Source organism: Herpailurus yagouaroundi, unplaced genomic scaffold, assembly GCF_014898765.1.
Source record: "Herpailurus yagouaroundi ecotype Mexico unplaced genomic scaffold, PumYag 100, whole genome shotgun sequence".
In the NCBI taxonomy this organism is placed as follows: domain Eukaryota; kingdom Metazoa; phylum Chordata; class Mammalia; order Carnivora; family Felidae; genus Herpailurus; species Herpailurus yagouaroundi.
This window is the reverse complement of record NW_024412391.1, coordinates 8,584,420-8,609,538: the sequence shown is the minus strand read 5'-3', so window position 1 is coordinate 8,609,538 and position 25,119 is coordinate 8,584,420. Positions and strand designations below refer to the sequence as shown.

Sequence of the window (25,119 nt, the reverse complement as noted above, 5' to 3'; positions counted from 1 at the left end):
CCTTAATTTCGTTATCACCCTTCCAGAGAGCCTTTTTGGACTTCTTTTCCCCAGCCACCTTCTCATGAAGCATTGAAACCACAGATATACCGTGTGTCCATTTACATCTCAAACGTATATCTATGCTTTATACTTAAATGAGTACGATTTTCCATTTCTTCAGAAGAATTCTTAACTCCTGTTGAAAATGCATGGTCTAGGGGCGCCTGGGTGGCGCAGTCGGTTAAGTGTCCGACTTCAGCCAGGTCACGATCTCGCGGTCCGTGAGTTCGAGCCCCGCGTCAGGCTCTGGGCTGATGGCTCGGAGCCTGGAGCCTGTTTCCGATTCTGTGTCTCCCTCTCTCTCTGCCCCTCCCCCGTTCATGCTCTGTCTCTCTCTGTCCCAAAAATAAATTAAAAAAACGTTGAAAAAAAAAATTAAAAAAAAAAAAAAAAAGAAAGAAAATGCATGGTCTAAATGTATCATTTCAGCATTGTATTACATCGTAGGTAACGTTTTGACAAAATTAGAAATAAACCATTCCCGAGAATTAACATTCCAACTTTTATCACTGACCATGTGGTCTCTCTCTCACTTTCCCAAAATGTCTCACCCACCTGCCTTCTCTCCTTTTGTTTTACCTGCACCCCAGCCATTTCCCCCTCACTCATCGAGTCTGCTTCTTGTGTGTCAGTCCCCTGTACCGCATGTGCTCATTTACAGTTTTTGCCCAGTACGTTAGTTTCATTTTTTTTAACATGAACGAGTAGGAGTTGAATGTTTCCCTTTCTCCTTTCGTTGTCATCTTTCATTCTACTTAAGACGCCCAAATATTACAGTACAAAAGAAAAATATCACACCGATGGTATCTTGGTTTCTTTCTTCGAAAGGCAAATTCACGTTTTCTCCGCCTGGCTGTCCATTTTTAACCATTAAAAAAGTCTTTGTCGTTTGACAACATTTCTCTGAAGTAGACTTCAACTGTTAACCCTTAATCCTTTCACCTAACAGGGAATACCTTGCCCTCAATGTGTATGTGGCCCTGTGTTACTACAAGCTGGATTACTATGATGTGTCTCAGGAAGTCCTGGCAGTTTACCTTCAGCAAATCCCTGAAAGCACCATCGCACTCAATCTGAAGGCCTGTAATCATTTTCGCCTTTACAACGGCAAAGCAGCTGAGGTAGTGATGGAAGTTTGTTTTTAATTTACTTAATTCCGGTTTGACTAGCCCTATACTTTCTGGGTCAGTCATAAAACTCTATTATAGTCTGTTAACTCTTGATTAATATCCCTTTGTCATTGCCAGGGTGATTCTATAAGAACCAATTATGTAAGTGTTTATATTGATTAGGTATTCTAAAAAAATGTTGACTTCTGAATTCTGAATGTCTACTATATTGCAGATGATCTTTACCTAGATGCTTTACATTAACTTAAATATGTCAACACCAAACACTTCTGCTTCTTCCTCTAAAATAGGTCTGTGGCTGTGTGGTTCATTATCGCCAGCATGTAGATCACATCACAAACCTAGGATTTCCGTCAGTCTTTTTCTTCCTCCCCCATCTAATCGTCTACCACTCCCTATCAGGTCTGCATCCTGGATATCTCTTTGATCTATCTCTTCTCCTCTGCCACTGCTCTAGTCTGGGCACTCGTCATCTCTCTTACCATCTTTCAATAATTTCCCTGCCTCTAGCCTTGTCCTCTCCAGTTTAGCCACCGACATTGTTCCACACACCATACTCTGCTGCTCTCAGAGCTTTGCATATAACATTCTCATTTCTTGGAATGCCTTATTCTACTTGGTACAATTCAGCATCTCTTTTAGAGTCATCCCAAGAGGCAATACTGGTAAACATTTTATAAATACTTAGAAATTGTGGGCACCTGGCTGGCTCGGTCGGTAAAGAATGTGACTCTTAATCTCCGGGTCATGAGTTCAAGCCCCACGTTGGGAGTGAAGCCTACTTAAAAAAAAAAAAAAACAAAAAAAACCATTAGGGGCTCCTGGGTGGCTCAGTCGGTTGAGCCTCCACCTCTTAATTTTGGCTTAGGTAATGATCTCACGGTTTCATGAGTTCGAGCGCTACATGGCATCTCCACTGACAGCGCAGAGCCTGCTTGGGATTCTCCCTCTTTCTTTGCCCCTCTGCCACTCACACTCTCTTTGCCTCTTTCAAAATAGATAAATTAATTTAAAAAATTGTTTTAATTAAAAAAAATTTAGAAATTGAATTACTTAAAGGCACTATGCAAAATGCTTGGTATATATTATTTATTTTCCCTTATCCTGTGGATAAAATCTGTTATAGCATCTTTTTTTTTTTCAAATTTTTTAATGTTTACTCATTTTTGAGAGAGAGACAGACAGAGGGTAATCTGGGAGGGGCGGAGAGAGAGAGAGGGAGACACTCTGAAGCAGGCTTCAGGCTCCGAGATGTCAGCACAGAGCCTGATGCAAGGCTCAAACCCATGAGGTGTGGGATCATGACCTGAGCTGAAGTCAGATGCTCAACTGACTGAGCCGCCCAGGCGCCCCTGTTATAGCTGTCTTTGTAAAGGAAACTGAGAGTACATAGGAGGCCATACATGGGACTCCCTTTTGTTTAACACTCTACACACACACACACACACACACACTCATGCATGCACACATATAGAGAGGGAGAGGGTGTATTCTATACTATATCTATTAACAGATATTTATTTATTTATTTACATAATATATAAGGGTTTTTTTTTAAGATTTTATTTTTTTAAAGTAATCTCTACATACAACATGCGGCCCGAACTTAAAACCCTGAGATCAAGAGTCACACATTCCACAGCCAGTCACATGCCCCTATACAGGTTATTTTTAGGTTAACTGTATGAGGGAGGCCATGCTTGGAAATTACTTCCTCAACCACTATTTTAGTTGATGTCAGAAGCCACCAAATTTCAAATGTAAAATCTGTGCATGTGTCAAAATTACAAAATCCCACCCTTGCCCAAAAAACTGCTCCAGCTGGCATTGTGCCACTGGGGGAGGAGGGAAAGGAACTGAAACCAGTGAACTGACTGTATCGAAGCAAAATTCAGTGAAACTGCAACGGCGAGGAACATTATTGACACACTTTAGCTGACAGCAGATTCGACTCCTGGGTCAGTGTTTCATAATCGGGGGGGAGGGGAGGAGTACTATTTGTGGTTATGTTGGTGAAGGGTGGTCTGTTGTGGCAACACAGATGCCCGCCACCTCATCTGCTTAGTTTGCCACTGAACAGTCCATTTGTATGTCATGTAAAATACGTTCTTGGGTATGCTCATTTCAACCAAATAGTCCCTGCAGTCTGCCTAACTGGCTCGTTTCCAGCATTAGCAGTTTAATAGTCAACTGGTTTGCAGTTTGATCTCTTTCGGGTTTATAGCCTTTGGTAAGAACAAATAAACAAAATATATTCTCACTTTTCTACCTTGAGTTAATCTTGGGGACTTTGCCAATGTTTCCCAGTCTATTAAGTGTTTACATTTTGTCTGCCCATGCTTTCCGTAGTCTCGTATGGGTAGAGTGGTTAACCAATATTCTGTAGGTCTGGCATTATCCAAGGCAGGGCACCAAGCTGCATCTCAGGTCTCTAAAAGGCATTCTTTTTCATGTGAAATTGTGTCTGTGCAACTGACATACTAATTTTATAATGTTTCCAGCAGTAGATGACTATGTCAAATGTACCCTGACAAGCTTTGGCAGGGGAACTTTAGCTGTTTGTGTTTACTTATAATTTTATCAAACCATTTAAAAATAAGGCATTCCTCTAGTAATTTGTGTAATGGGTTCGACCTTATATGGCTCATTCTCTCTACAAACACCAGTAGCATTCTGCTCTTCTATAGTAAGCATGATGTAATCTGTAATGATTCACCTAATTTTTAAAGTATTTTGAATAACTTGCCCAAAATTTTACAACAAGTGATGAATTCAGCTCTCAAACCCTTGTTTATCTGACTCTAAAGCCCATAGACTTAACTGCAATTTTAGATGAAATTTCTTAGCTCTTTTATGTGATTGTATATATATAATATATAAAATATCATGTGTACTATTTGGTAGTTGCCTAATTGTCTTTAATCTAGACAAGTTTATTGAGATTTGAAACTTTATTTTGACGTTCGCATCCCTGTACCTGGCACAAAGCACACATAAAGTCGGTGTCAACTAAGTGTATTGGTTGAATAAGAAACTTAAAGTATGACTTAGAAATTAAGGGAGAATTGTGTTCAAAGAAGGGGGAGGTTCAAAAGAGGTCAGTAAAGATGAAGATTGAGAAAAAGCCATTGGGTACCATAACTAGGATTTCCTACAGTTCCCTACTCTGATGATTAGCATATCATTATCATTGGGGGTTGGATCTAGACAACAAGGAGTTGAGGAGTGGGTGAGTAATTGCTTGGATTGGAATTTGTCATAAAGGATATGGCAGAAGGATGACAATTAGATGATGAAGCAATACAAGCAGTGAATGTAAGATGCTGGGGGAAGGAAGGAGAATGCTAGTTTCAGAGGATAAAGACTTAAAAAAAATGTTTTTTAATGTTTATTTTTGAGAGAGAGAGAGAGACAGACAGACAGAACATGAGCAGGGGAGGGGCAGAGAGAGAGGGAGACACAGAGTCTGAAGCAGGCTCCAGGCTCTCAGCTGTCAGCACAGAGCCCAAGGAGGGGCTCAAACCCACGAACCATGAGATCATGACCTGAGCCAAAGGTGGCCGCTCAACCAACTGAGCCACCCAGGCACCCCTCAGAGGATAAAGACTTAAACAAAATCCGCCCCCCAAACTGGGAAGGCTTCCACGGTAGTGGTTAAGAACAGGAGCTTTGAAATCAGATAGACCCAAATTCTACTCCCAGGTGATAGCTGTGCGGCCTTCGGTGAACTACTTAACCTCCTGCAAAGTAAGGAAAGTAATAGACTGACTTATTATAGCCTGCTGTGAAGATTAAGTGATACGATGTACGTAAAGTCCCTAACTTGATGTACATGGCAAACTCTCAGTAAATATTAACATTTATCAAGGATTTTGTAGGCAGAAACATTGTCAGAACTATCTTTTTCTTTATGTTTGGTGCTTTCTCTATTTTGTTTAAGAGGACTTCCTGGCTCAAGATCATATTCTCTGGTATTATCTTCTAAAAACCTCATTGTTTTGCCTTTTTCAAATTTAACTGATCTATAATTATATATATATATTTTATTTTTTTAAAGATTTTATTTTTTTAAATGTTTATTTATTTTGAGAGAGAGAGAGAGTGAGAACATGAGCAGGGGAGGGGCAGAGAGAGAGGCAGAGAGAGAATTCTAAGCAGGCCTCACGTGGTCAGTGCAGAGCCCAACATGGGGGCTTGAACCCATGAACTGTGAGATCTTGACCTAACCTGAAGTCGGATGCTCAACTGACTGAGCCACCCAGGTGCCCCAAAGATTCTATGTTTTTTAAGTGGGGCTCGAACTCATGACCCCAAGACCAAGAGTTGCATGCCCACTGACTGAACCAGTCAGGCGCCCCTAATTATATTATAATACGTTATATTTAAAAGGTTTAGGGGCGCCTGGGTGGCTCAGTCGGTTGGGCGGCCGACTTCGGCTCAGGTCACGATCTCGCGGTCCGTGAGTTCGAGCCCCGCGTCGGGCTCTGTGCTGACGGCTCAGAGCCTGGAGCCTGTTTCGGATTCTGTGTCTCCCTCTCTCTCTCACCCTCCCCTGTTCATGCTCTGTCTCTCTCTGTCTCAAAAATAAATAAAATGTTAAAAAAAAATTAAAAAAAAAATAAAATCAAAGTTTTAATTTCTCAATTAAAAGACAAAGATTGGCAAATTAGATTTAAAAGACAAAACCCTAATATATGTTTTAAATATAAGGGCACAGAAAATTTGAATGTAAAAAGATATATTTCATGCAGAATATTTCCTCTTTTAATTTATTAAAAATTAAAAAAAAAATTTAATTTGAGAGAGCGGGGGAGGGGAGAGAGAGAATGAGAGTCTTAAGCAGGCTCCACACTCAGCCCAGAGCCTGACATGGAGCCCGATGCCATGACCCTGGGATCATGACCCAAGCCAAAGTCAAGAGTTGGATGCTCAACCAACCAGCCATCTAGGCGCCCACATGTGAACTTTTATGATTATCTTCTTTTATTTAGTATAACGTTTATAAAGTTCATCATGCTGTAGCATGTATTACTATTTCATTTGTTTTTATGAGCAAATAATATTCTATTGTGTGGATATATTTCATTTTATTTTTCCATTCATCAGCTGATGGACATTTGGGTTGTTTCCGCTTTCTGTCTATTATGAATAATGCTGTTATGAGCATTTGTGTACGTGTTTTTGGACATGTTTTGGACTTGTTTCCACTTGTCTTGGGTATATGCCTAGAAGAGGAATTGCTGGGTTATATGGAACTCTCTATTTAATTAAGGGACTGCCAGACTGTTTTACAAAGTAACTGTACAAGTTTACATTCACACCAGCCGTATGTAGGAGTTTCAGTTTCTCTATATCCTTGCCAACAGTTATTATCTGACTTTTTTATGCTAGCCATCCTGTTGGATGTGAAGTGGAATCTCATTGTGGTTTTGATTGGCATTTCTCCGATGACTAATGGTGTTAGACATCTTTGCTTGTGCAGTGAGTGCTGCTTTATTATTTTTTTTAATTTTTTTAAATGTTTATTTATTTTTGAGAGAGACAGAGACAGAATGCGAGTGGGTTAGGGGCAGAGAGAGAGGGAGATGCAGAATCCAAAGCAGGCTCCAGGCTCCGAGCCGTGAGCACAGAGCCCGATGCGGGGCTCAAACTCACAGAGCTGTGAGATCATGACCTGAGCCCAAGTCAGATGCTCAATGAACCGAGCCACCCAGGCACCCCAGTGAGTACTGTTTTAAATCTTGTGCCCCAGGCATCTCACTTGCCTTCCCCTCAGTTCTGGCTGGTCCTGCCTGAATCAGAACTATCCTCATCTTACTGAAAGATTTTCTTTTTTCACTTTCATTTGCTCAAGTGTGCACTGAAGTTTTCCAGAGACAACATGATTTCAAAATAGATCCAGTGCAGATACAGACATGCCAAGCTAGCTGTCCTCTTTTAAGCCTGACACGAAAGAGATTTGCAAAAATTTATGGAACAGTACTACTTTTCTCACTAAATTTTTGCAGTAGTAAATGCAAGGATTTTTTTTAAGTTTATTTATCCATTTTGAGAGAGACAGAGACAGCGTGAGTGACGGAAGGGGCAGAGAGAGAGTATTCCAAGAAGGCTCTGTGCTGCCAGCACAGAGCCCCACATCGGGCTTGAACTCACAATATTGCAAGATCATGACCTGAGCCGAAACCTAGAATTCGACACTAAACTGACTGAACCACCCAGGCACCCCTACATGCGATTTTTAAAAATGTTTATTTATTTTTGCGAGAGAAAGAGCATGCATGAATGAGGAGAGAAAGGGAGAGACACAGAATCCAAAGGAGGCTCCCAGCTCTGAGCTGTCAGCATAGAGCCCTACGTGGGACTCAAAACTCACGAACCATAAGATCATGACCTTCGCCAAAGTCGGATGCTCAACTGACTGAGCCACCCAGGCGCCCCTAAATTCAGTTTTCTTAATGAAATATATTTATGTTAATATATAGTGGTTTTATTATTATTTTTGATTAATTGAATAATTTAAAATTTCTGTTTTAATTTCTAATACAGTGTATATTGTAGTGTGCGCTATTTATGTGGGCTATAACCCATGTAAACAAAAGCTCTTAAGGATCCTTAATAATTTTTAAGACTATAAAAAAGATCTTGAGATCAAAAAGCTTGAAAATTGCTGATCTAACCTAATATTACCAAACACTTTAGAATTGCTGCTGTGGACAAAAGAAGGGATTAATAAAAGCATTGCTGAGGTAGATGCACAATCCCATATGAGATCAAGTAGAGCAAGTTTGTAGTGGTTAGTGAGAACAATCGAGAATTTAAATAGTGGGGAGCCTGGGTGGCTCGGTTGGTTGAGGGTCTGACTGTTGATTTCGGCTCAGATCATGATCCCAGGGTCAGGGGATCGAGCCCAACATCAGGCTCTGCGCTTAGAATGGAGCCTGCTTAAGATATTCTCTCTCTCTCTCTCTCTCTCTCTCTCTCTCTCTCTCTCTCTGTCTCTCTCCCCCCTCCCTCCCTCCTTCCCTCTCCCTCCTCAGCCCTCTGCCCCTCTCCCCTGCTTGCTCTCTGTCTCTAAAATAAAATTTTTAAAAATTTAATTATTTTATCCTGAAAAGGTTAGCTACCTACTGATGGAAGTAGAAAAAGGAGGAGAGGAAGATTACTCAAAATTATAGATTGGCAAGTCAGGAACAACAGAAAGCTGAGGAAGGGCTAAGGGAATCGAGGGTGTTAGTGAGGATGCTAGAAAGGTTGACCATTTGTTCTATGGGGAGCTAAAAGGGTGAGAGAATACAGAAGAGATCTGATAGGTCTAATAAATAATAGGAGAAGGTATTTTAATTATGGTATGTAAGTAAAGGCCAATTCAGCAGGAAGGAGGTACTATGAGAGTTCAGGGTATAGGTGGAATGATCACATTGAAGAACCAACCTCAGTTGTGAAAAACTTAGCTCCTTTATCACCTTTGGCTCTGCAAAGTAGAAGTCTTCAGACTTGGGTTGACCAGTTTCACACTTGCTGCTTATTGGAAGGTTCAAGTCATGGAATGTTTATAAGCCTTGATGTTCTCATCTTTAAAATGAGGATAATAATCACACTGACTCTCCGAGTCCTGAGAAACAAATGAAACAGTGTGTTAAATTCCTTGTAAACTATAAAACGTTGTAAAAATATGTGGTGTGAGGACTGTATACTTGCGTTTTCCTAAGCCTTTCCTTTTTCAATTTCAGGCAGAACTCAAAAGCTTGATGGACAACGCTTCTTCTTCCTTTGAATTTGCTAAAGAACTCATCAGGCACAATCTGGTGAATAGCACTATCATCGTGACTGAATTGAGTCTTAATCCTACTTTGGTATATCAAAGCAGTTAGAAGGATACATGAAGGGAGATATTGCCACAAATACTTCTCTACTCCAAGTGAACTCCTCCTTGCTATGGGAGAGAGAACATAAGTTTTAGATATGAGGTCCTCTCCTCAAGGAAACCCTTACTGGGAGGGCAGTAAGACATATATAACATTTATTTATTTATTTTTTTAATTTTTTTTTTTCAACGTTTATTTATTTTTGGGACAGAGAGAGACAGAGCATGAACGGGCGAGGGGCAGAGAGAGAGGGAGACACAGAATCGGAAACAGGCTCCAGGCTCTGAGCCATCAGCCCAGAGCCCGACGCGGGGCTCGAACTCACGGACCGCGAGATCGTGACCTGGCTGAAGTCGGACGCTTAACCGACTGCGCCACCCAGGCGCCCCGACATATATAACATTTAGAAAGAAGTGCAAGGCAGTATAAGTCCAAGGGTTCATTTTGTTGGCCAAGACTAAGGAACATCTATCCTTGTGGATTACAATGAATGGAAGGATTTTCTGGCGAAAGTCAAACTCGAGTCCATCTTTGTTTTTGTTTTTAATTTTTTAATGTTTTTAAATTTGTTTTTGAGACAGAGAGAGACAGAGCATGAGCGGGGGAGGGGCAGAGAGAGGGGGAGACACAGACTCTGAAGCAGGCTCCAGGCTCTGAGCTGTCAGTACAGAGCCCGACGCGGGGCTCGAACTCACGGAGTGTGAGATCATGACCTGAGCTGAAGTCGGCCGCTTAACCGACTGAGCCACCCAGGCGCCCAAAATTTAATTTATTTTATTTTTCAACGTTTATTTATTTTTGGGACAGAGAGAGACAGAGCATGAACGGGGGAGGAGCAGAGAGAGAGGGAGACACAGAATCGGAGACAGGCTCCAGGCTCTGAGCCATCAGCCCAGAGCCTGATGCGGGGCTCGAACTCACGGTCCGCGAGATCGTGACCTGGCTGAAGTCGGACGCTTAACCGACTGCGCCACCCAGGCACCCCTTAATTTATTTTTTAAATTTACATCCAAGTTAGTTAGCATATAGTGCAACAATGATTTCAGGAATGGATTCCTTAGTGCCCCTTACCCATTTAGCCCATCCCCCCCACAATCCCTCCAGTAACCCTCTGTTTGTTCTCCATATTTAGGAGTCTCTTATGTTTTGTCCTCCTCCCTGTTATATTATTTTGAAAGCATCTGTATTTAAGGAGCTTTTCTTAAAAGCTTCCCAGATGGATATAATGTACAGCCAGAGTAAGGAAGCACCATATGTATATATGACTGGAAGGAGTATGTCAGCTAGTAAATAGGGATTTGTTTCTGAGAGTGGGATTAAAGAGAGAAATGAGAATACAGAAATTTTCCTTTTGTAATATATAAGTTTTCCCCCTTTGAACATATAATACTTTTATAATTTAAAACAAAGTCTAAAATTACTACACATTGTAAATGGTTGTTATGAGCATTGGCTTTTGCGGTCAGACTTGAGGTCAAAATCAGCCTATTCCATGTACCAGCTTTGGACCTTTGGGTGAGTCACTTAGCATTGTTGAGACTCCGTGTTCTCAGGTGTTCCACAGGGGAAATTACAGTGCCTACCGTATTTTCTTGTGAGGACCAAATGAGGTAACGTGTGTAAGATGCTTTGCACAGTATCTAGCACTTAGTACACATTTAGTAAATCATGTTTTTGTGATCATGCTATGGCCATCAGTCCAAACTGCAGAAGTATCATTGGGCAGAAGAGTCCATTGAATTTGGTTAAAGGAGTTAATTTGTGACTTGTGAGAGTAAGTTTACTAGTGTGCTGAAAGCAGGAGGTTAAGGAGTAAGAGGATAATAAAGTTGAAGCAGTAAAGCCACACACTTTTGAAGTGTGGTACTGAAAGAAAGGAAAAAAATAGGGCACTATCCAGAGGGAGGAAGATTTTTCAAGAGAGGAAAAACCCTTGTGTATGTTTAAAGTTGAGAAGTAGGACCAGGAGCAATGAAGATAGAATAATTAATAGAGAAACGAGATCCAGGTTGACTAAAACATCCCAAACTGGATTGGGAGAACAAATGTTAAAATGCCCCATACTACCCGGAGCAACCTATACATGTAATGCAATCCCTTTCAGAATACCCACAGCATTTGTCACAGAACCAGAGCAAACAATCCTAAAATTTGTATGGAACTGTAAGAGATCCTGAATGGCCAAAGTAATCTTGAAAAAGAGGAACAAAACTGGAGATATCACAATCCCAGATTTCAAGATATACTGCAAAGATGTAGTAATCAAAATAGTATGGTATTGGCAGAAAAACAGACACAGATCAATGGAACAGAATAGAAGGGCCAGAAATAAACCCACAATTATATGATCAATGAGTCTTCAACAAAAGAGGCAGGAATATGAAATGGGAAAAAGACAGTCTTTTCAACGAATGGTGTTGGGCAAATCAGACAGCTACATGCAAAAGAATGAAACTGGGCCATTTTCTTACACCAAAAGTAAACTCAAATGAATTAAGAACCTAAATATGACACCTGAAACCATAAACATCCTAAAGGAGAGCACAGGCAGTAATTTCTCACATTGGCCATAGTAGTATTTTTCTAGATATGTCTTCTGTGGTAAGGGCAACAAAAGCAAAAAAAAAAAAAAAAAAAAAACCAAACAAACCAGTTAGGACTAACATCAAAATTAAAAGTTCTGCCCAGTCAAGGAAACAATCAACAAAACACAAAAACAACCTGCAGAGTGGGAAAAGATATTTGCAAATGACATCTGACAAGGGGTCAGTATCCAAAATGTATAAAAAACTTATACAACTTGGGGCGCTTGGGTGGCTCATTCGGTTAAGCATCTGCCTCTTGATCTCGGCTCAGGTCATGATATCACAGTTAGTGAGTTTGAGCCCCACATGGGGCTCTGTTCGACAGCACATAGCCTGCTTGGAATTCTTTCTCTGTCTCTTTCTGCACCTACTCCACTCGTGCTCTTTCTCTCTCTCTCTCAAAAACAAAACAAAACAAAACAAAAAACAAAAAAAAACCACTTACACAACTCAACACCAAAAAAACCAATCCAATAATTAAAAAATGGACAGAAGACATGAACAGACATTTCTCCAAAGAAGACATCCAAATTGCCAACAGACATGAGAAGATGCTTAACATCATTCATCATCAGGAAAATGCAAATCAAAACCACAATGAGATATCACCTCACACCTGCTAGAATGGCTAAAATAAAAACACAGGAAGTAACAAATGTTGGTGAGAATGTGGAGAAAAAGGAACCCGTGTGCACTGTTAATGGGAATGAAATTGGTGCACTGTGGAAAAGAGTATGGGGGTTCCTCGAAAAATTAAAAATAGATTTACCATGTGATCCAGAATTCCACTGGATTCCGCTGGGTGTTTACTCAAAGAACACGAAAAACATGAAAATATTCAAAATTATATATGTACCCCTATATTTATTGCAGAATTATTTACAATAGCCAAATTATGAAAGCACCTCAAGTGTCAATCAATAAATGAATGGATGAATATATATATTTATATATAAATATATATAATTATATATATTAACATATATTATATATATATATATATAATATATATATTTGTGTGCTTTTGTTGCCCTCACCACAGAAGACATATCTAGAAAAATGCTACTATGGCCAATGTGAGAAATTACTGCCTGTGCTCTCTTTTAGGATGTTTATGGTTTCAGGTGTCATATTTAGGTTCTTAATCCATTTGAGTTTACTTTTGGTGTAAGAAAATGGTCCAGTTTCATTCTTTTGCTCCCCCTACAGCAAATCCACAGACACACAATGGAATATTACTCAGCCATAAAAAGAGTGAAATCTTGCCATTTGGGGTACATGGATGGAGCTAGAGTGTATAAAGTCAAATGAAATAAGTCTGAGAAAGACACCGTATGATTTCAGTCATACGTGGAATTTAAGAAATAAAACAAATGAACAAAGAAAAAAAGAGACCAACCAAAAAACAGACTCTTGACTACAGAGACCAAATAGCTGATTACCAGAGGGGAGATGAGTGGGGGGATGGTTGAAATAGGTGAAGGGGGTTAAGAGTACACTTGTCATGATGAGCACTGAGTAATGTATAGAATAGTTGAATCACCATATTGTACACCTGATGTTAACTGTACTAGAATTAATTTTTTTGAAGTCATGAAATCAAGAAACCAGATGAAAGAATTAATCTTGGCAAAAGAAGGGAACATCTCAGATAAGGAAAAATCAAGAAAGAAACCAGATGGATATTTTTGAGGTAGAAAGCAGAGATTGGGTAGCTCATGCCTGATGGCCTCGATCTCTGTGTAGTTATTTACGAAACAGCTTGCTATGTGTCAGATAACTGTGCTAGGTTCTGGGTATACTCCAGTGCATAAAACTGCTCTCTCGGATAGTATTTTTGTTTTAGCCGTTGTCATTAGCATGTGACAATATTCTTATGTGTTTGCTGTTTGAGGCTCTCTCCCCACTTGAGTGTAGCTGTGTTATAGTGACAAGGAAGTGACTTGTTCTTGCTGCAACGCCAGTGCTTACTACAATCCCAGACCAACAGTAGGCGTTACTATTTATGCAATCCATTAAATGTTACCTACTATGTACCACACATTTACCCCTCTTGATCTCATTCAATCCTTATAATGAAGAAAAAGGCTCAAAAAGGTTATATAAATTCCTTCCTGGAGTTTTTGATATAGAATATTTGTCTAGAAAAAAGTTTTATTATTGACTATTGGGTACTTTAAGAGTTTTCTGTAGTTCTTATGAAAAGGAAACGTATGCGATAGGCGTATGCCTTTATTCTGTTGCTTACACTTATTATAATTTAGATAATGGCTTTTTTCAAGAAGGTCAAAGTCGTGTGTATATTGAGAGCTTCAAAAATATATTCATCTTTTCAAAGAATAACTGAGTTATAAGTGGCAGCTCCTTACACATTTCCCCAATAAGTGCATTCATGCTTATTGCCATAATAATGGACTTTTTCTGTCGTTAGGTTGTTTTCCGAGGAGGAGAAGGGGCTTTGCAGGTTTTGCCTCCCCTGGTTGATGTCATTCCTGAAGCTCGGTTAAACTTAGTGATTTACTACCTTCGTCAAGGTAAGAAAAATTTGTCCTGGTCTTGCTTACAATGAGATATGGTAGAACATTTAATCTCTGATTGAGCTAGTTGCTTAACTTTTAAATCCCAAAATGCTTCCAAAAATGTATTTGCAGCAGGTTCATAGGATAGAACAAATTTATTGGTGCTTATTTGTTGTCGTACCTTTTCTCTTGCCTCCAACCTTCTCCCTCATTCTGTTTTTCTTTCTTCCTTTTATTTTTCTGTCTTTTGTTCTCTACCCATCTATTTCAGTTTTTCCATCGTTTTTCCTTCCTCTTCCTTACAGTTATTTTTCTAGCGTTCCCCTGTGTATAGAGTACATCCACGTTTTCTTGAGTCTTTATCATTAACTATTTTTTATTTAGTCTAGTTGTCTGCCTTTCTGTTTCTTTCTACCTGCAGCTTCTTATGAGAAATATTATGATTCAAAGAGAATGTGACATTGACTGCCCTTAAGTAAGGATAAAATTGTAGACACATGCCTAAAGCAGTCTTTTACTAACAGTGATGAGTGCAGGATAGGAGCTACCATGCATTGGTGGTGGCGCTGTGTCAAGGACCTCGGACTAACAGTGCGGGCCTTTTTAGGTGCATGGTAGAAACCAACCAGACAGCATATTCCTCATCGAGGAAAATGTAAGTGTTTATTAAAATAAGAACATGAACGTGTAAACAGTTCTATCTGATATATAAGCTCAATGAAGTAGGCTTTTGGACAGGAATTAAATATCGTATGTGTTTTATAAATTAATTTTTATTATAAACAATTTCAAACTAACCGAAGTAAATAGTATAAATGCCCAAAACGAACAGCCAAGTATTCATTCCAGCTTCAACAGTCTTCAAGATATTGCCATTATTTTTTCATCCATACTCCCCCTACAGCAAATCCCAGACTTCATGTCATTTCACTCCTACATACTTAATATAACTTAATATGTATTCTCTTTTAAAAAATCGGTTGTTTTTCTTGTATAATTACAATGCTATTGGTATATAATAGTCCATATTCTTAGCTTGAACCCTTTTTTAGGTGCTTCATGGCTTATGGGTCTCCTAAGATATTTTGGTTACCCTTAAGATAATTACTCCACATTGAACTTGATGGAGAGTTAGAAGACAGATAAAACAACTCATACTTCCCATGAACGTTTGAGTACTGAAGGACCGTATGTTTTTGGGACTATTTCAGAAGAGTTTGCTGGAATATAGACTAGTATAGCTACTTATTTCTTGTATTTCAGATGATGTTCAAGAAGCTTATAACTTAATTAAGGATCTGGAACCTACTACTCCTCAGGTAATTGAAAATGTGTTACCATTTTACTAACCAACTTCTGTTGAAAGCAGAATTTCAGAAAGGTAGCAAGAAGGCATATTAGAGAAGATTCCTGCTTATAGAATCTCAGGGAAGACCATATATATTGATCTAGGAATGTCCTATGAGACTTTCGATATGAGAATGAATATTCTGGATTTTTTATGTTTTTAAACTCCCTTATATGTGGTCATTTCCTCAAAAGGGTTGAGGTGTGAAAAAACCTAAATCTAGGATTACAGTGGAACTAACAGCAAGGTATAGAAAGAAACTTATCTCACTAGTATAATTGTTTGTAATTTGTCTTTCCCCTACTAGATTGTTAGCTCTTTGCAGTCAGGGACCGTTGTCTATTTGGATTTCCAACACGATGTACACAAGTATGTTGTAGACATTGTACTCATTGAATGAAAGACTGAAAATGTTTCTAGACCCTATGAAATCCAAGCAGGTATAGTTCTCAAGTGTATTAAAAGCTTCAGCATTGGGATGCCTGGGTGGCTTAGCTGGTTGAGCTTCCAACTCTTTATTTCAACTCAGGTTATGATCCCAAGGTCATCGTATTGAGTCCCACATTGGGCTCCATGCTGAGTGTGGAGCCTGCTTAGGATTCTCTCTCTCTCTTTGCCCCTCCACCCACTCATGCTCTCTCTCTCTCTCTCTCTCTCTCTCTCTCTCTCTCTCTCTCAAATAAAAAAATAAAATAAAAGCTCTGGCATCTTTTGTGTTCTTTTTATGAGCCTTCTTAAATAATAATAGTACCTGCATAAAAAATGGATAAAGCTGCTAAAGAAGGTGTCTATCAAAGAAAAGAGCCATGTCTGAAAGGGATGAAGGTGAGGTCTCAGGGCTCCAAAAGAGAGAATACCTTACAAATGGAAATTACAGGATACTTTTTTGTTTTTTGAGGAAAAAGATTATTATGAAAACAAAGTTATATTATTGGAAAGAGAAAATAATGTGTATGTTGTTGTTATGAACAATGGCAGGGGCTAATAAGGTGATAAAAATTATTACATAAATATTTTATTGTTAATTTTTTCCATTGAGTCAAATAAAACTTAAAGTTTCCACTGAGTTTTTCTGCTTAAGATTGAGAATTTACAAATATGGTGAATTCTATTATATGGACACTTTCCTGAAAACCAAATGAAAGTCTCCTAATTCTTTCATTCAAGCCAAGGATGGAAAAGAGAAAAGTGACTCTGGGTAACTTTTGATAATATATTGAGAGTATTAAGTTGAAATTAATTTGGAAGACATCTCATAGCTACACATTCTCTTAACAGTAATTAGTGTTATTCCATGTTGCCAGGAGTATATCCTCAAAGGAGTGGTCAATGCAGCTCTTGGCCAGGAAATGGGTTCGGTAAGTATGAAATCACTGGTAACGTAGAGTCTGCAGTTACACTGTTGTGGAAAAGATCAAAGTGAACTTTCAAGTTCAGCCAGCAATAAGCTTACGATTAGGCTCATTTGCAGTTCCTTTCGTTCCTCCATATCCCCCAACCTAGATTCCATTGTAAAAAGAATTCTATGTTATTTAAAGACCAAAAAAAGAAATCTTTCACCCTAAGAATTGTTGCTTCATCTTTTAAAAGCCCCATTTTTAAGCAGTGTGTTTATACCTAATAACAACTGCAAATCATCGCACATCTTCATTCTTACTTTCAGTGAGTTGCATTAACCTTGCACACCTCTGAGCTGTAATCTTGGCATCTGTAAAATGGGGATAATTGTTTCTTTGGCAAAGACTTTTTATAAGCACTGCCCAAAATTAAGTACTTATTCATACGAATATGGCACATTACATTCTTTTTGGAACAAAATAGATATAAATAAATCGTTTTATCTCTGGCTCCCTCTACAATAGGCATTAAATAGGTACTGAATCAATAAATGAGTGTATTTAATACTCCTTGTTATAACTATGGCTCCTACCACAAGGTCTGATATATGATAAAGGAGCAATAAATATCTGTTCATTGTGTGAATGAATGACTAAATGAATGAGTTCATTTAATGAAGGTACTTTTAGGATACAATTTGGGAATTAGGTTTTTTTCTCTTTTTTATCTGACCCTGGGTTGGTTTCAATTCAGTTTCAGGTTATGATTCTCTAGTTGCTTATGCTAATAAGAATTAGTTTGTTTGGGAGAGGATTTAAAAGAAGGGTATATATTAAATCCTGGCAGATATTTTAAAAGCATAACATATAATACAAATGAAATATTTTCAGCTTATATCAGCTCTCTCAGCTCTGCTTTGTTTTTCAGAGGGACCATATGAAAATTGCCCAGCAGTTCTTCCAGCTGGTGGGAGGGTCAGCGAGTGAGTGTGGTATGTCTGAAATCTGTACTCATTCACATGATTTGTAATTGTTGGAGTTGGTTCATATATTGACTGGTGAAGTTTGAGTCTCTGTCCGGAGGTACGTCTGTCAGGCTTGAAAGAAAAGTATAAAGTAGGAAGTCCTGTGGGAGAGACACAGGAGGGAGTATTGGGTTAGCTCTTCTCAACATCTCAACTAAAGTGGGATGAGAGAATATATAAATAGAGGAGAATAAATGTAATCTTTAGTTCATAAGAGTTCTTAAAATTCGATTCTGTTTCTTTTTATTTATTTATTTTTTTATTAAATTTTTTTAACGTTTATTTATTTATTTTTTTTAATTTTTTTTTCAACATTTATTTATTTTGGGGACAGAGAGAGACAGAGCATGAACGGGGGAGGGGCAGAGAGAGAGGGAGACACAGAATCGGAAACAGGCTCCAGGCTCTGAGCCATCAGCCCAGAGCCCGACGCGGGGCTCGAACTCCCGGACCGCGAGATCATGACCTGGCTGAAGTCGGACGCTTAACCGACTGCGCCACCCAGGCGCCCCTAATGTTTATTTACTTTTTGGGACAGAGAGAGACAGAGCATGAATGGGGGAGGGGCAGAGAGAGAGGGAGACACAGAATCGGAAGCAGGCTCCAGGCTCTGAGGCATCAGCCCAGAGCCTGATGCGGGGCTCGAACTCACAGACCGCGAGATCGTGACCTGAGCTGAAGTCGGACGCTTAACCGAGCCTGAGCCACCCAGGCGCCCCCGATTCTGTTTCTTTTTAATGTTTATTTTTCATTTATTTTGACTCAGAGAGGGAGAGTGTGAGCAGGGGAGGGGCCGAGAGAGAGGGAGAGAGAATCCCAAGCAGGCTCCATGCTGTTAGCACAGAGCCTGATGCAGGGTTCAAACCCACAAACAGATCATTACCCCAGCTGAAGTCAAGAGTTGGACACTTAACCAACGAGCCACGCAGGCACCCTGATTCTGGTTTTGATTTGAAATGTTAACTTCTCTTGATTTTTCAAGGGCTTTCTAAGTATTCAACTTTCATCATGTCATAGGTATTTTTTCTGGCGGGTCATTTGCCTTTCAATTTTGCCTGTGGTATTTTTTCACATAAAAAATATTTAAATCTTATTCAATTAAGTTTACCTTTTTATGATGATATTATACATGGGTATGTAGGTTAGAAAATGCTTCCGTACCCCCACAGTTAGATAATATTCACTTATATTTCCCACTAGTAGTTTTGTTGCTTTATTTTCTTAAGTATTGATTTCATTGGTCAAGATTGAGTGTAAGATTTGAGAAAGGGCTATCAAAAGGGCTGTGAGTTGGCCAGTGGGAGCTGGTACGGCTGTTTGCACCAGTTGTCTAAGGCCAGCATCTTTTCTGGTGGACAGTGTTCGTAGTGAACTAGTTGTTAAATATTTTTATCACCCCTGAATATTCATTTTCTTTCAAATGTTTCACCACGACCATTTATTGAATAATATTTCCTTTCCTCATTTCATTCATTTATATAAGAAACTTTATTGAGGTGCTGGGGATGTAGCAGGAAATAAAACCAACAAGTCCTCCAGCCTTGTGGAGCATACAGTCCAGTGGGACAGACAATACACACAATAAATAAGTAGATCACATGGTGTATCTGACTGTGATAAGTGCTGTGGGGGGAAAATTAAACAGAGCAAGAATGAATAGGAGTCCCAGTGTCAAGGGTGGGGGTCACACTAATTCTCTACTATCTCAAACAGGAATCTGATATCAGACAGAAAGTTGTTCAGGATCAGGACCAGCTGGTTCCACGGCAAATTATTCCTCCATTTGATCTGGAAGTGCTAGGTTGTCTTATAGACAAGTGATGGTGAAGACTAAGCCACATTAGTTGAGTGTGCACGTGTTGGAACGGGTGAGAGACTCAGAGACGTGGGAAAACATACGAGGAATACCGTAGCCTGCAGGACGTGTGTTCCTTCTGGAGTCTGTGAGTTAGGCCCAAGAGAGATCATTGGTCACCCTCAAGTACTGTGTGACCTCCATTATGCTGGGGTTTTGTCCACTGAACAGAGTCTACAATCTCAGAATCTAGAAAGAGGTCTTGGAATACATTCCTATCTCTGAATTATAAAGTGACTCAAATCTCAGCTAAAGAGAACTTGCAGTTTCGTGAATATACCTGGTTCCTTTTCCCATTCCATTTCAGATACAATACCCGGGAGGCAGTGCATGGCTTCCTGTTTCTTTCTGCTTAAGCAATTTGATGATGTCTTGATTTACCTCAACTCATTTAAGGTCAGTATAGAATTTTCTAGATGAGTTTGTATACAAAATACTATATATAATGTGTCAGAGATAAGATACTCATAGAGATGGCCCTTTTACAATGGTGGTGATGGTGGTGTCAGCCCATGCCTTAAAAATCTTTGAGTTTATCTGGTATAACTGATGTTTTTATATTTTGTATGTTAATACTCAATGTGACCTATTCTTGGGATGTTTTCCAGAGTTACTTCTACAATGATGACATCTTTAACTTTAATTATGCCCAAGCCAAAGCTGCAACAGGCAATACCAGCGAGGGTGAAGAGGTGGGTATCTGCTTTTGATGCATTTGAATGATTTCTATTTATAAACACTGTCTGCTTTAACTTTTTGAGGAGCCTCCATACTGTTTTCCAGAGTGAAACAAAACGGATAAACATAGGGGAAATAAAAAAAAAAAAAAAAAAAGAGAAGCAAACCATAAAACAGACTCTTAACTATAGACCACAAACTGAGGTTTGCTGGAGGGGAGGTAGGCAGGGATGGGCCAAATGCCTGATGGGTATTAAGGAGGGCACATGGTAAGCACTGGGTGTTGGATGGAAGTGCTGAATCGCTAAATTCTACACCCAAAATCACTATTACACAATATGTTAGCTATCTGGAATTTAAGTAAAAACTTGAAAATAAATGATAAAAATAAAAACATTGTTATCTTTTTGTCACTGAAACAATGTTCAAGGGCAAAGGATTATGAAAAGTTCTTTTGTTCTTAGGTTATATTAAAAAGTAAAATATGAATAGACATAGATTTTGTAACTATGTACTGTTTTCCTTTTTTTGATAGCATTTATGAAAGCATAACATACAATGAGAAAATTGTACAAATCAAATCAAAGTATACAGCTTGATGAATTTTGAAAGTGAACATATCCAGATAATCAGTACTCAGATCACGAAACAGTATTACCCTAGCCCCATAGAAATCCCTTCATCTACTTGTTTGAGTCCGTCTCTTTCCCTGGAGGCTAACCACTATTTTGACTTCTAACCCTGTAGATTAATTTGTCTGAATCATTCAAAGCAATTCAGTTGAATTATTCAATTCAGTTTTGTTATTATTTAGCAAATTGTTCCACTTATTATTATTCAAATTCAAATTCTTTCCTAACTTCCATTATGATGTCTTCTTTGTGAAATTTTTTTTAAATGTCTTTACTTATTTTTGAGAGAGAGAGACAGAGCATGAGTAGGGGAGGGGCAGAGAGAGAGGGAGACACAGGATCCGAAGCAGGCTCCAGGCTCTGAGCTGTCAACACAGAGCCCGATGCGGGGCTCAAACTCACAAACCATGAGATCATGCCCTGAGCCAAAGTCAGACGCTCAACCGACTGAGCCACCCAGGCGCCCCTTCTTTGTGAAATTTTATTTAAAATGTGTTTCATTGGGAATGTAAGCTGGTGCAGCCACTCTGGAAAACAGTATGGAGGTTCCTCAAAAAATTAAAAATGTAACTACCCTACGACCCAGCAATTGCACTACTAGGTATTTATCCAAGGGATACAGGTGTGCTGTTTTGAAGGGACACATGCACCCCCATGTTTATAGCAGCACTATCCACAATAGCCAAAGTATGGAAAGAGCCCAAATGTCCATCGATGGATGAACGGATAAAGAAGATGTGGTTTATATATACAATGGAGTATTACTCGGCAATCAAAAAGAATGAAATCTTGCCATTTGCAACTACGTGGATGGAACTGGAGGGTATTATGCTAAGTGAAATTAGTCAGTCAGACAAAGACAAAAATCGTATGACTTCACTCATATGAGGACTTTAAGAGACAAAACAGATGAACATAAGGGAAGGGAAACAAAAATAATATAAAAACAGGGAGGGGGACAAAACAGAAGAGACTCATAAATATGGAGAACAAACTGAGGGTTACTGGAGAGGTTGTGGGAGGGGGGATGGGCTAAATGGGTAAGGGGCATTAAGGAATCTACTCCTGAAATCTTTGTTGCACTATATCCTAACTAATTTGGATGTAAATTTTTAAAAAATGGAAAAAAAAATGTGTGTCATGATTTTCAAATACGTGTATTATCTTTCCCAAGCTTTTTATTTTGATTTCTAACTTAATTGTATTGTGGCTATCCAATGTGGTCTGTAAGACACCAGCCCTTCAAAATTTGTTGAGACTTGTTTTACTACCCAGTAATACGGTCAGGTGTTCTTAAACAAATGTGTATTATGCAGTTGTTAACTATTCTGTTCAAATCTTATATATCCTTACCAGCCTTTTGCCAGCTTGTGAGATCAATAACTGAGAGAAGTATGTCAACATCACCCTGTTTTGTCCTTTACTTAGCAGTCTGGATAGCATTTGATCATCTGTAAGGCTACAACTAAGTGTTAACCTAAGGCAAGCCCATATAGGTACTTTTATTGCAAAAACATCTTCATGTTTATTCCGTTTCTTTCCTCTTCTTACAGGTTTTCCTTTTAATCCAAAGTGAGAAGATGAAAAATGACTACATTTACCTCAGTTGGTTAGCTCGGTGCTGTGAGTCATCTTTTAAATGTTACAGAGGAATCCTCTCTTTCTTCTCTGTTGCATAATCTTCTGGATAGAAATTATAGTGAACATTTATGTATTTATTTATTTATTTTTAAGTTGTTTTTTTTTTTCATTTTATTTATTTATTTTGAGAGGGAGAGAGAAAAAGAGCACAAGCAGGGGAGGGACAAAGAGAGAGGGGAGACTGAGAATCCCAGGCAGGCTCCAGGCTGTCAGTGCAGAGGCTGATGCAGGACTTGATTGTGAGATCATGACCATGAGATCATGACCTGAGCCAAAATCAAGAGTTGGACGCTCATCTGACTGAGCCACCCAGGTGCCCCTTGTTTTATTTTTTTATTTTAAAGAGAGAAAGCCGGGGAGAGGAGCAAATGGAGAGAGAGAGAGAGAGAGAGAGAGAGAGAGAGAGAGAGAAACCCAAGCTGGCTTCATGCCCAGCATAGAGCCTGACATGGAGCTCAATCCCACAACCCCAGGATCATGACCTGAGCTGAAATCATGAGTCGGATGCTCAACCGACTCAGCCACCCAGGCACCCCTACAGTGAACATTTCTAATTTTTTTTGTAGAATGAGTAAACACTGAAATTAAGCATCATTAATGCTACTCAGTTAGGGTGGCCATGTACACGTATTACGTACATTTACCCTGTAGTTGGTTCTACCATACAACATTGACCTCCATGAATAGTCCTGAAAGGTGTCAAGTTCTTCCTTCAGCCCTGTTCAAGTTTCCAGAATTTCAGTTTACAGTATTCTGTGTTAAATAGGCTAATTTTACCTTTTCATTATGATGAAGACCTGAAAAGTGGTAATGTGTCGGAAACATATTTTTTTAATCTGTTTTTAAAGTTTATTTATTTTGAGAGAGTGCACACGTGCATGAGCTGGGGAGGGGCAGAGAGAAAGGGAGGAAGAATCTAAAACAGGCTCTGTGCCTACAGCATGGGCTCAATCCCACAAACCATAATTTTTTAAAATACTATGTAGCCTACAACCTTTGTCTGTCTGTCATCTCCTATTAATTATCTTTCCTTGCTCCTTTTTTTTTCACTCAGATTTAAAATGTTCACAGAGTTTTTGAAGTCACAGAAAAATTTCGGCAATCACATGTTCTCAGTGAGGCTGAAACTGTATGAGAAGGATTTAATGAATTATATGTGACTTTTGAGCAGATGAGCAAAGTGGGAACTACTGGAAATCAACCCAATCTAAAAAGACATAATTCTGTGAATCCTAACTTAAATATCTTATGTATGGTAGAGTTCTGATGGAGAACCAGCTTAATGATGACCTTGCAAGCTTTCTACATAAGGGCTATTTACCATTCCTTTGTCTGTTTGGAACATAGAACGAAATCCAAAGAATAGCAAGATGCAGAATTGTATTTCCTGCACATTTAAAAGGCAAAACTCTGGGGCGCCTGGGTGGCTCAGCCAGTTGAGTGTCCAACTCTTGATTTGGGCTCAGGTCATGATCTCAGGGTCATGGGATCAGCCCCATGTCAGGATCTGTGTTGAGCATGGAGTCTGCTTAGGATTTTTTTTTCTCTCTTTCGCTCTCTCCCCTGCTTGCATGCTCTTTCTCTCTGTCTTTCTCTCTCTAACAAATAAATAAATAAATGCCCCAACTTTTTTTTTCTTTTCTTTTTTTTTTTTTTTTGTAGATATAATGAATAAGAAACCAAGACTAGCCTGGGAACTGTATCTCAAGATGGAAACTTCTGGCGAGTCCTTTAGCCTCTTACAGCTCATTGCTAATGACTGCTACAAGGTGAGTCCAAGTGACACCTCAAGGGAAAACTGAAGGTCAGTCACACAGTGCTACACTGGCCAAATATTAGGGAAGGGTGTCCTAGAGATTAAATGGCCATGTCAGAAATGTCATCCCTGGGGCTTCTGGCTGGCTCAGTCAGAGGAGCATGCAACTCTTGATCTCAGGGTTGTGAGTTCAAGCCCCACATTGGGTGTAGAGAATACTTAAAAATGAAATGTTAAAAAAAAAAAAAAGAAATGCCATCCCTTTTATGAGCATATGAATTCAGAGATAGCATTTCACGATTTTATATACATATCCAATATGTATGCATATAAGTGAAATATGAAATGTATATGAAACAATGATTTAGAGAGGTTGTTTTAGATTTCTAAAGACTCTGAATCTTTAGATACCATCCAGGTAGAGATAATCATGTGGGAGTTGGAAACTTAATTCTGAAGATCAGGAAAAATGTCCTCTAATATCTAGAGACATAGATTTGGAGAAATCAGCACCATTTCAATAGCAATTGAAGCCCTGATAAACAAGATTACCTAGGTAAGGAAGTAAAGTGAGAAGAGTAGGGAGTTGCAAACCAAACCTTAGGGAATACTTAGGGGCAAATAGTAGACTGGAGAGACAAAGGAACCAGAAAAGAGAATAAGATGCAATCAGGTTTCATAAAAGACTAGCTGGGGGGGGGGGGGG

At 39.1% G+C, this 25,119-nt stretch overlaps 1 protein-coding gene across 5 annotated transcripts in view; it reads left to right on the top strand.

Moving 5' to 3' along the window:
• The window catches only part of IFT56 (intraflagellar transport 56), a 59,844-nt gene that overhangs the window by 24,757 nt on the left and 9,968 nt on the right, over nt 1–25,119 (top strand). For 4 of the 5 annotated variants that reach the window (XM_040471827.1, XM_040471828.1, XM_040471829.1 and 1 more), the window contains 10 exons: nt 992–1,163; nt 8,903–8,977; nt 14,054–14,156; nt 15,405–15,460; nt 16,794–16,847; nt 17,755–17,818; nt 20,014–20,102; nt 20,315–20,398; nt 22,570–22,639; nt 24,320–24,426. In XM_040471827.1, coding sequence (XP_040327761.1) covers nt 992–1,163; nt 8,903–8,977; nt 14,054–14,156; nt 15,405–15,460; nt 16,794–16,847; nt 17,755–17,818; nt 20,014–20,102; nt 20,315–20,398; nt 22,570–22,639; nt 24,320–24,426 — 874 coding nt within the window. Of the gene's footprint in view, nt 1–991; nt 1,164–8,902; nt 8,978–14,053; nt 14,157–14,748; nt 14,797–15,404; nt 15,461–16,793; nt 16,848–17,754; nt 17,819–20,013; nt 20,103–20,314; nt 20,399–22,569; nt 22,640–24,319; nt 24,427–25,119 lie in introns of those variants that run through there. The other variant, XR_005789150.1, reaches the window with a different exon arrangement.